The 13,120-nt window shown below is 20.8% G+C and overlaps 2 protein-coding genes across 8 annotated transcripts in view; one reads left to right on the forward strand and one right to left on the reverse strand.

The window, feature by feature from the left end:
• LOC145265482 (S-phase kinase-associated protein 1) overlaps nucleotides 1-13,120 on the forward strand; it is a 147,713-nt gene that overhangs the window by 72,846 nt on the left and 61,747 nt on the right. The window lies entirely within an intron of this gene.
• The window catches only part of LOC145265479 (uncharacterized), a 50,804-nt gene that overhangs the window by 13,374 nt on the left and 24,310 nt on the right, over nucleotides 1-13,120 (reverse strand). For all 6 annotated transcript variants that reach the window (XM_080121347.1, XM_080121350.1, XM_080121351.1 and 3 more), the window contains exon 4: nucleotides 288-413. In XM_080121347.1, the coding sequence (XP_079977473.1) occupies nucleotides 288-413 (126 nt within the window). The remainder of the gene's footprint in view (nucleotides 1-287; nucleotides 414-13,120) is intronic.

The following is a 13,120-nucleotide window of genomic DNA, read 5'->3' on the forward strand; positions in this document are numbered from 1 at the left end:
ACTCATACCCAGGACCAATTTACATCTGGTCCAACTCATACCCAGGACCAATTTACATCTGGTCCAACTCACACCCAGGACCAATTCACATCTGGTCCAATTCATACCCAGGACCAATTTACATCTGGTCCAACTCATACCCAGGACCAATTCACATCGGGGAAAGTATAGAATTTGCATCACATCAGATATGGTGTAATACTAAATCGATTCCTTTCAAAATATCCATTTTACATATGAACCTTTTAATTTGAAATTAGTTCTTCAGAAAAAAATAAAGTTTTTACCTCCAATTCCATAAAGGTTCCAAGACCTTCTACATCGTCCACATGAATCCGTGTCTGACCAACCAAGTAGAGTTCTCGCTTCTTTTTAACAATTCCTTTAACTCCTAAAGAACGAGTCAAAACTGCCTGGAAATAAAAAATAAAATAAAAAAAAATGATTAAAAGAATAAAAACAGATAATCCAGAATCAATACTCTTATAGTGTGTCCACTAATAACACTATAATAAACTCTTTCACTTACTATAAAGACTGGTAGAATATGTCTCTTGACACAGTTATACACAAGTTGATCAATTCATGCATCCATTTGTCCTGAGCCACAATCTACCTTCAACTGTACCAAACTGAAAACGTTTCTCAACTATCACAAACTGTTGCAAAACTCACCACATCATAAGAGAAGCAATTAGAAAACAAGTAAAAGGATGATATAAATAAATGATGTAAATAAAGAAGAAAAGTTGCAGCTTCCTTATATGAACGTAGAAATACCAACTTAACTGAACTTGCAAAACAGAATTTGGATGTCATTCAGAAACTAATGGATGATATTACTAAAGAGACACAGACCTTAAATCTAATTGTAAAAGATTAGAGATATAGTCTACATAGTCTGTGGCCCCAAACAGAAATCTTCAGATGTTATTGTGATGTCCTAGGAGTAAACGATACTTAGACACTTGTGGAGTTAAAGGTTGGAAGGGGATGTCGTGGTGTGTCCACCCTATAGATAATAATGAACTCTTCCACTTATTATAAAGACCTAAAAAATATGTCTCTTGGCATTGGCACACAGGTTATGCATGAGTCTTCCACCCATAACAGTTAGACTGATGTATAATCACACTCTTTATTTGTTGCATTTGTTTCTATAAATTGACTCCCATACCATTTCATCCTTATCACTTTTTCCCATCTTTTACTTGATCATCTCCTGCTATCTCAACTGATCTACATCTACCAACCCAAGAACTCTTATTCATTTTTTTCAGGGTGGCCATACCATCAAAGTCTCCTGTTCTGCGCACATTTCCCTATGATCTTCCTTTGAGCTCGTCAGATTTAAGTCTAAGTCTCACATTAAAATCATGAGTAGCATCTTCCGCTTGGTGTGGATTGCGAACACATGTGACTTGTTTTTCGTCATTCCTTCCGATCCAGGGCAAGTTGGTTGATGGACGCCCAACCGTTGAGAGATGTCCAATCAAAAACATTTTCTCTCCATCTTCTCTTTGGCATCCCTCTGTCTCTTTTGACCTCTAACATACCCTCAAAGCATAACTTTGAGAGGCCAGTAGTTGATTTTTTGATATGGTCAAAATGTTTAAGGGTTTTACACATTATACATCCATCAAATCATTCTCATTTCATTTTTTGATGAAGCTGTACAATGTAACCCTCCCCTCCTAATACATTTTTTCTTTCCATCTTTTAAAAATTTTTTCAGCAGATTATTATCGAAGAACATTAATATACCAGATTATCCTCCGCACCAAAATACAAAAAATCCAATATTTAAAGATTTTTAGAAGTGCTCAGTTTCTAATATAACGTTCTAGTAAACCAATTCTGCTACAATGGAACCAGTCAACATTTAAAAAGGCCAAATTTATTGAATTTGGCCTTTTTTAAAAGTTTGCCCTTCAAATGTCAACTGGTTCGATTATGGAGGATCGATTTACTAGAATGTTGTATTAGAAACAAGTACCTCCTAAAAATCTTTAAATATTGAATTTTTTGCAAACGGGGGTGGGGAATAATCTGGTAGATTAGTATCCAATCGATAATAATCCACTGAAAAACATTGAAAAAAGCCAAAAAGAAAAAAATATATAAGAGAGGTGCGTATTGTATAGGTCCGTCTATTTTTTTCTCCATGCAACACATATCCTCAACTCTCACTAACCAAATTTCGCTTCCATACTTCATCACATTGCAGACACATGTGTGATAAATTTTTCCCTTGGTCAACTGTGGTAACACTCTGCTGATTAATCATGGCAGAAGTAACCTCAACTTACTCTATCCTCTTCTGACTGTTGCTTTCAAACCAGCACTTCCTTGTGCTCCTATGGTATCTCCAATGTAACAACAAAAAAAAAAAATACAAAAAAAAAGTAACAAAAAAGTGATAAAGAAACCAAAAAAGCTTACAAGAAAGTAACAAAAAAGGTAAGAAAAAGTAACAAATAAAGGTAACAAAAAAGTAACAAAAAGTGATAAAAAGTAACCAAAAGTGATAAAAAGTTACCGAAAAAGTAATAAAAAAAAGTAACCAAAAAGTTCAGAAAAAAGTAACAAAAAGGTTTAAAAAAAGTAAACACAAAAAAAAATGTGAACAATCTCAATATCCCTGTCATCGCCAGATACACTTTATTCCATATCCAAGTTCTCATCCTTACATTTGTGGTTGCTGAATCGTCAATTAATTCAGACAAACACTAAAAAGCAAATGGCTTTAATTGCTTTCCTTTAACTTTTTTATTTTTTCGATTTCTAAAATACTTTATTTTTATAAAAAGAAAAAAAAAAAAGAAATAATGAATAATGATTAAGAATTGACGTGCAAAAGGAGCGAGGTAATAATTTTAATTATTTTTTTATTATTATAATAATAATAATAATAATAACAACAATGTGAAAGGAATTATGTTTTTTTAATAATAATAATAATAATAATGTAAAAGGAATTATTTTTTTAAATAATAATAATAATAATAACAATAATGCGAAAGGAATTATGTTTTTAATAATAATAATAATAATAATAATGCAAAAGGAATTGTTTTTTTAATAATAATAATAATAATAATGCGAAAGGAATTGTTTTTTTAATAATAATAATAATAATAATGCAAAAGGAATTATTTTTTTTAATAATAATAATAATAATCATAATGCGCAAGGAATTGTTTTTTTAATAATAATAATAATAATAATAACAATAATGCGAAAGGAATTATGTTTTTAATAATAATAATAATAATAATAATAATGCGAAAGGAATTATGTTTTTTAATAATAATAATAATAATAATAATAATAATGCGAAAGGAATTATGTTTTTTTAATAATAATAATAATAATGCGAAAGGAATTATGTTTTTTTAATAATAATAATAATAATAATGCGAAAGGAATTATGTTTTTTAATAATAATAATAATAATAATAATGCGAAAGGAATTATGTTTTTTAATAATAATAATAATAATAATAATAATGCGAAAGGAATTATGTTTTTTAATAATAATAATAATAATAATGCGAAAGGAATTATGTTTTTTTAATAATAATAATAATAATAATAATAATAATAATAACAATAATGCGAAAGGAATTATGTTTTTAATAATAATAATAATAATAATGCGAAAGGAATTATTATTTTTAATAAAAATAATAATAATAATAATAATGCGAAAGGAATTATGTTTTTTTAATAATAATAATAATAATAATAATAATAATAATAATAATGCGAAAGAAATCAGAAGCTCACAGTATTAATGCCGGTGTCCCTCAGGGGTCCATCCTGGGCCCAACTCTTTTCCTGATCTACATTAATGATCTTCCAAATCACATCCTTACATCATTTGTAGACATCTATGCTGACGACACTACCATTTATGGTAGCACATCTAAGACACTAAACGACCAAGTTCTCTCCAATTCTCTCTCCTCTGATCTTGAGCACGTAGTACAATGGGGTAAAGAATGGCTGGTTACTTTTAATGCATCTAAAACCAAGCTTCTCTCTTTACATCATCAACATTCCGATCCACATCTGACATCAATTGAAATGAATGGCTGTTGTCTTCAGGAGGCCTCAAGTTTTGACAAACTTCTTGGCTTGACCATTACTCCTGATCTTAAATGGAACACGTACATCAAATCTGTTGCCAAGGCCGCTGGAAAAATGGTGGGATCTTTCTATCGATCCGGTAGATATCTCACTGCTGATGCTATCCTCTATCTATATAAGAGCCAGGTACGTCCAAGGATGGAATACTGTTGCCACATCTGGGAAGGAGCTGCTAGAAAGGACTTGGCCTGCCTTGATAGAGTTCAAAATAGACTTCGTAGCCTCATAGGAGATGTCCTTTTCTTTTCCTTACAACCTTTATCTCACAGAAGAGATGTTGCGAGTTTGTCTCTGATGTATCGTTATTTTCATGGAAAGTGTTCGAATGAGCTTCAATCTATGGTCCCCCCTCGCCAAACTTTCACAAGAAACACTCGTCTAGCTGTACACACTATCAATAATTCCCCCCACTCTTTATCTGTGCCTAAACCTAAACGTAGATTCCATGAACAAAGCTTTTTTCTTAGAACTGCACGCCTGTGGAATTGTCTTCCGTTTTCCTGCTTTCCGGCTGACTACAATATGGTTGTCTTCAAGTCTAACGTAAATAAGTTCTTGATGAGCCGTTCCATATAAGTTATCAACTTTACCAAATTTTCATTACTAATGATTACTATAATGTCCAATTTCTACTGTACACTCTTTAACCCTTATCCTTGAGTGGCCTCTTGGCCTTGATAATGTGGTGATGCCTATGTAAAAAAAAGAAAAAAAAAGAAAGGAATTATGTTTTTTAATAATAATAATAATAATAATAATAATAATGCGAAAGGAATTATGTTTTTAATAATAATAATAATAATAATAATAATAATGCGAAAGGAATTATGTTTTTTTAATAATAATAATAATAATAATAATAAGAAGAAGAAGAATGCGAAAGGAACGAGATAATAATTTTCTTTCTTTTCCCATTTGGCTTACTTTTTTTTCCTGTTTCCTTTTAACTTCTTTATGCTAATCTGGCCTGAAAAAGTAACATCATTTCTCACAAAAAATAAAAATGTTCAAAATGTATAGCAAAAAGAAAATAATTGGTTAATTGTCCTAAACTGCTTGAATGATTTGAAAATGGGCGATGTTCCATTAAATTTATGAGAAACTGATCTCTCACTCAAAATTGTAAAACAATTGTTAAGTTGTTTCTTTTTTCTCTACTTTCTACATAGTTTTTCAAGGTGTTCAAATGCAATCGCCTAAACTGAAATAAAATCTTTTTTAAGGGCAGGAGCAGAAGAATAATTTAAAAACAAATGCCAAATTTGATTTAAAAAAAAAAAAAAAGAAAAAAAGAGTCTTGTGAAATATTAATAATGATGAAAGATTTGGTTTCCAAAAAAAATTAAAACATAGGAATCGACTATTTTATCGCTCAAAAAAATACGATTTAAAAAAAAAAAAAAAAAAAATTATGTTTAACAAGGGATATAAATCTGACTTTACTATTTCGAAATTATCTCCCTTGGATGCATAAAAATCATCAAAATGCCGATAGCAAAGTTAGATGCGAGATGGGTATTTACTAGGTACTTGCAAAATGAATGATGATACTCAAAATGAATAAACATTTTGATCCATCCCTTTACTGAAAAATTTACCAAAAATCAGGAAATTAACCAATTTTAATGAAATTCTCAGCATTTATCAAATAATGATCAAATATGATAAGTCTATATTAATGAATTCGATAGAATTTGAAGAAAAATTAATTTCTCCAACTACTCATATTATCATTGAATTAACCATTGTTTATTTAATATTTTCACAAAAAAATTATAATTGGAAAAAATATTTCCTCTTTCTTTTAAATTACATTTTTCACATAATTTTTATATGTAAGATTCTAATATTTTTAAATTACATTTTTCACATAATTTTTATATGTAAGATTCTAATATTTTTAAATTACATTTTTCACATAATTTTTATATGTAAGATTCTAATATTTTTAAATTACATTTTTCACATAATTTTTATATGCAAGATTCTAATATTTTTAAATTACATTTTTCACATAATTTTTATATGTAAGATTCTAATATTTTTAAATTACATTTTTCACATAATTTTTATATGTAAGATTCTAATATTTTTAAATTACATTTTTCACATAATTTTTATATGCAAGATTCTAATATTTTTAAATTACATTTTTCACATAATTTTTATATGTAAGATTCTAATATTTTTAAATTACATTTTTCACATAATTTTTATATGTAAGATTCTAATATTTTTAAATTACATTTTTCACATAATTTTTATATGCAAGATTCTAATATTTTTAAATTACATTTTTCACATAATTTTTATATGCAAGATTCTAATATTTTTAAATTACATTTTTCACATAATTTTTATATGCAAGATTCTAATATTTTTAAATTACATTTTTCACATAATTTTTATATGCAAGATTCTAATATTTTTAAATTACATTTTTCACATAATTTTTATATGTAAGATTCTAATATTTTTAAATTACATTTTTCACATAATTTTTATATGTAAGATTCTAATATTTTTAAATTACATTTTTCACATAATTTTTATATGCAAGATTCTAATATTTTTAAATTACATTTTTCACATAATTTTTATATGTAAGATTCTAATATTTTTAAATTACATTTTTCACATAATTTTTATATGCAAGATTCTAATATTTTTAAATTACATTTTTCACATAATTTTTATATGCAAGATTCTAATATTTTTAAATTACATTTTTCACATAATTTTTATATGTAAGATTCTAATATTTTTAAATTACATTTTTCACATAATTTTTATATGTAAGATTCTAATATTTTTAAATTACATTTTTCACATAATTTTTATATGTAAGATTCTAATATTTTTAAATTACATTTTTCACATAATTTTTATATGTAAGATTCTAATATTTTTAAATTACATTTTTCACATAATTTTTATATGTAAGATTCTAATATTTTTAAATTACATTTTTCACATAATTTTTATATGTAAGATTCTAATATTTTTAAATTACATTTTTCACAATTTTTATATGCAAGATTCTAATATTTTTAAATTACATTTTTCACATAATTTTTATATGTAAGATTCTAATATTTTTAAATTACATTTTTCACATAATTTTTATATGTAAGATTCTAATATTTTTAAATTACATTTTTCACATAATTTTTATATGCAAGATTCTAATATTTTTAAATTACATTTTTCACATAATTTTTATATGTAAGATTCTAATATTTTTAAATTACATTTTTCACATAATTTTTATATGTAAGATTCTAATATTTTTAAATTACATTTTTCACATAATTTTTATATGTAAGATTCTAATATTTTTAAATTACATTTTTCACATAATTTTTATATGTAAGATTCTAATATTTTTAAATTACATTTTTCACATAATTTTTATATGCAAGATTCTAATATTTTTAAATTACATTTTTCACATAATTTTTATATGCAAGATTCTAATATTTTTAAATTACATTTTTCACATAATTTTTATATGTAAGATTCTAATATTTTTAAATTACATTTTTCACATAATTTTTATATGTAAGATTCTAATATTTTTAAATTACATTTTTCACAATTTTTATATGCAAGATTCTAATATTTTTAAATTACATTTTTCACATAATTTTTATATGTAAGATTCTAATATTTTTAAATTACATTTTTCACATAATTTTTATATGTAAGATTCTAATATTTTTAAATTACATTTTTCACAATTTTTATATGCAAGATTCTAATATTTTTTAAATTACATTTTTCACATAATTTTTATATGCAAGATTCTAATATTTTTTAAATTACATTTTTCACATAATTTTTATATGTAAGATTCTAATATTTTTAAATTACATTTTTCACATAATTTTTATATGTAAGATTCTAATATTTTTAAATTACATTTTTCACATAATTTTTATATGTAAGATTCTAATATTTTTAAATTACATTTTTCACATAATTTTTATATGTAAGATTCTAATATTTTTAAATTACATTTTTCACATAATTTTTATATGCAAGATTCTAATATTTTTAAATTACATTTTTCACATAATTTTTATATGCAAGATTCTAATATTTTTAAATTACATTTTTCACATAATTTTTATATGTAAGATTCTAATATTTTTAAATTACATTTTTCACATAATTTTTATATGTAAGATTCTAATATTTTTAAATTACATTTTTCACAATTTTTATATGCAAGATTCTAATATTTTTAAATTACATTTTTCACATAATTTTTATATGTAAGATTCTAATATTTTTAAATTACATTTTTCACATAATTTTTATATGTAAGATTCTAATATTTTTAAATTACATTTTTCACAATTTTTATATGCAAGATTCTAATATTTTTTAAATTACATTTTTCACATAATTTTTATATGCAAGATTCTAATATTTTTTAAATTACATTTTTCACATAATTTTTATATGTAAGATTCTAATATTTTTAAATTACATTTTTCACATAATTTTTATATGTAAGATTCTAATATTTTTAAATTACATTTTTCACATAATTTTTATATGTAAGATTCTAATATTTTTAAATTACATTTTTCACATAATTTTTATATGTAAGATTCTAATATTTTTAAATTACATTTTTCACATAATTTTTATATGTAAGATTCTAATATTTTTAAATTACATTTTTCACATAATTTTTATATGCAAGATTCTAATATTTTTAAATTACATTTTTCACATAATTTTTATATGTAAGATTCTAATATTTTTAAATTACATTTTTCACATAATTTTTATATGTAAGATTCTAATATTTTTAAATTACATTTTTCACATAATTTTTATATGTAAGATTCTAATATTTTTAAATTACATTTTTCACATAATTTTTATATGCAAGATTCTAATATTTTTAAATTACATTTTTCACATAATTTTTATATGTAAGATTCTAATATTTTTAAATTACATTTTTCACATAATTTTTATATGCAAGATTCTAATATTTTTAAATTACATTTTTCACATAATTTTTATATGTAAGATTCTAATATTTTTAAATTACATTTTTCACATAATTTTTATATGTAAGATTCTAATATTTTTAAATTACATTTTTCACATAATTTTTATATGTAAGATTCTAATATTTTTAAATTACATTTTTCACATAATTTTTATATGTAAGATTCTAATATTTTTAAATTACATTTTTCACATAGTTTTTATATGCAAGATTCTAATATTTTTAAATTACATTTTTCACATAATTTTTATATGCAAGATTCTAATATTTTTAAATTACATTTTTCACATAATTTTTATATGTAAGATTCTAATATTTTTAAATTACATTTTTCACATAATTTTTATATGTAAGATTCTAATATTTTTAAATTACATTTTTCACAATTTTTATATGCAAGATTCTAATATTTTTAAATTACATTTTTCACATAATTTTTATATGTAAGATTCTAATATTTTTAAATTACATTTTTCACATAATTTTTATATGTAAGATTCTAATATTTTTAAATTACATTTTTCACATAATTTTTATATGCAAGATTCTAATATTTTTAAATTACATTTTTCACATAATTTTTATATGTAAGATTCTAATATTTTTAAATTACATTTTTCACATAATTTTTATATGTAAGATTCTAATATTTTTAAATTACATTTTTCACATAATTTTTATATGCAAGATTCTAATATTTTTAAATTACATTTTTCACATAATTTTTATATGTAAGATTCTAATATTTTTAAATTACATTTTTCACATAATTTTTATATGTAAGATTCTAATATTTTTAAATTACATTTTTCACATAATTTTTATATGTAAGATTCTAATATTTTTAAATTACATTTTTCACAATTTTTATATGCAAGATTCTAATATTTTTAAATTACATTTTTCACATAATTTTTATATGTAAGATTCTAATATTTTTAAATTACATTTTTCACATAATTTTTATATGTAAGATTCTAATATTTTTAAATTACATTTTTCACATAATTTTTATATGCAAGATTCTAATATTTTTAAATTACATTTTTCACATAATTTTTATATGTAAGATTCTAATATTTTTAAATTACATTTTTCACATAATTTTTATATGTAAGATTCTAATATTTTTAAATTACATTTTTCACAATTTTTATATGCAAGATTCTAATATTTTTAAATTACATTTTTCACATAATTTTTATATGTAAGATTCTAATATTTTTAAATTACATTTTTCACATAATTTTTATATGTAAGATTCTAATATTTTTAAATTACATTTTTCACATAATTTTTATATGTAAGATTCTAATATTTTTAAATTACATTTTTCACATAATTTTTATATGTAAGATTCTAATATTTTTAAATTACATTTTTCACATAATTTTTATATGCAAGATTCTAATATTTTTAAATTACATTTTTCACATAATTTTTATATGTAAGATTCTAATATTTTTAAATTACATTTTTCACATAATTTTTATATGTAAGATTCTAATATTTTTAAATTACATTTTTCACATAATTTTTATATGTAAGATTCTAATATTTTTAAATTACATTTTTCACATAATTTTTATATGTAAGATTCTAATATTTTTAAATTACATTTTTCACATAATTTTTATATGTAAGATTCTAATATTTTTAAATTACATTTTTCACATAATTTTTATATGCAAGATTCTAATATTTTTAAATTACATTTTTCACATAATTTTTATATGTAAGATTCTAATATTTTTAAATTACATTTTTCACATAATTTTTATATGTAAGATTCTAATATTTTTAAATTACATTTTTCACATAATTTTTATATGTAAGATTCTAATATTTTTAAATTACATTTTTCACATAATTTTTATATGTAAGATTCTAATATTTTTAAATTACATTTTTCACAATTTTTATATGCAAGATTCTAATATTTTTAAATTACATTTTTCACATAATTTTTATATGTAAGATTCTAATATTTTTAAATTACATTTTTCACATGATTTTTATATGTAAGATTCTAATATTTTTAAATTACATTTTTCACATAATTTTTATATGTAAGATTCTAATATTTTTAAATTACATTTTTCACATAATTTTTATATGCAAGATTCTAATATTTTTAAATTACATTTTTCACATAATTTTTATATGCAAGATTCTAATATTTTTAAATTACATTTTTCACATAATTTTTATATGTAAGATTCTAATATTTTTAAATTACATTTTTCACATAATTTTTATATGTAAGATTCTAATATTTTTAAATTACATTTTTCACATAATTTTTATATGTAAGATTCTAATATTTTTAAATTACATTTTTCACATAATTTTTATATGTAAGATTCTAATATTTTTAAATTACATTTTTCACATAATTTTTATATGCAAGATTCTAATATTTTTAAATTACATTTTTCACATAATTTTTATATGTAAGATTCTAATATTTTTAAATTACATTTTTCACATAATTTTTATATGTAAGATTCTAATATTTTTAAATTACATTTTTCACATAATTTTTATATGTAAGATTCTAATATTTTTAAATTACATTTTTCACATAATTTTTATATGTAAGATTCTAATATTTTTAAATTACATTTTTCACATAATTTTTATATGCAAGATTCTAATATTTTTAAATTACATTTTTCACATAATTTTTATATGTAAGATTCTAATATTTTTAAATTACATTTTTCACATAATTTTTATATGTAAGATTCTAATATTTTTAAATTACATTTTTCACATAATTTTTATATGTAAGATTCTAATATTTTTAAATTACATTTTTCACATAATTTTTATATGTAAGATTCTAATATTTTTAAATTACATTTTTCACATAATTTTTCTATGTAAGATTCTAATATTTTTAAATTACATTTTGCACATAATTTTTATATGCAAGATTCTAATATTTTTAAATTACATTTTTCACATAATTTTTATATGTAAGATTCTAATATTTTTAAATTACATTTTTCACATAATTTTTATATGTAAGATTCTAATATTTTTAAATTACATTTTTCACATAATTTTTATATGTAAGATTCTAATATTTTTAAATTACATTTTTCACATAATTTTTATATGTAAGATTCTAATATTTTTAAATTACATTTTTCACATAATTTTTATATGCAAGATTCTAATATTTTTAAATTACATTTTTCACATAATTTTTATATGTAAGATTCTAATATTTTTAAATTACATTTTTCACATAATTTTTATATGTAAGATTCTAATATTTTTAAATTACATTTTTCACATAATTTTTATATGCAAGATTCTAATATTTTTAAATTACATTTTTCACATAATTTTTATATGTAAGATTCTAATATTTTTAAATTACATTTTTCACATAATTTTTATATGCAAGATTCTAATATTTTTAAATTACATTTTTCACATAATTTTTATATGTAAGATTCTAATATTTTTAAATTACATTTTTCACATAATTTTTATATGCAAGATTCTAATATTTTTAAATTACATTTTTCACATAATTTTTATATGTAAGATTCTAATATTTTTAAATTACATTTTTCACATAATTTTTATATGCAAGATTCTAATATTTTTAAATTACATTTTTCACATAATTTTTATATGTAAGATTCTAATATTTTTAAATTACATTTTTCACATAATTTTTATATGCAAGATTCTAATATTTTTAAATTACATTTTTCACATAATTTTTATATGTAAGATTCTAATATTTTTAAATTACATTTTTCACATAATTTTTATATGCAAGATTCTAATATTTTTAAATTACATTTTTCACATAATTTTTATATGTAAGATTCTAATATTTTTAAATTACATTTTTCACATAATTTTTATATGCAAGATTCTAATATTTTTAAATTACATTTTTCACATAATTTT

This window comes from Euprymna scolopes, chromosome 40, assembly GCF_053919585.1.
Source record: "Euprymna scolopes isolate OS-2025 chromosome 40, ASM5391958v1, whole genome shotgun sequence".
NCBI lineage: Eukaryota > Metazoa > Mollusca > Cephalopoda > Sepiida > Sepiolidae > Euprymna > Euprymna scolopes.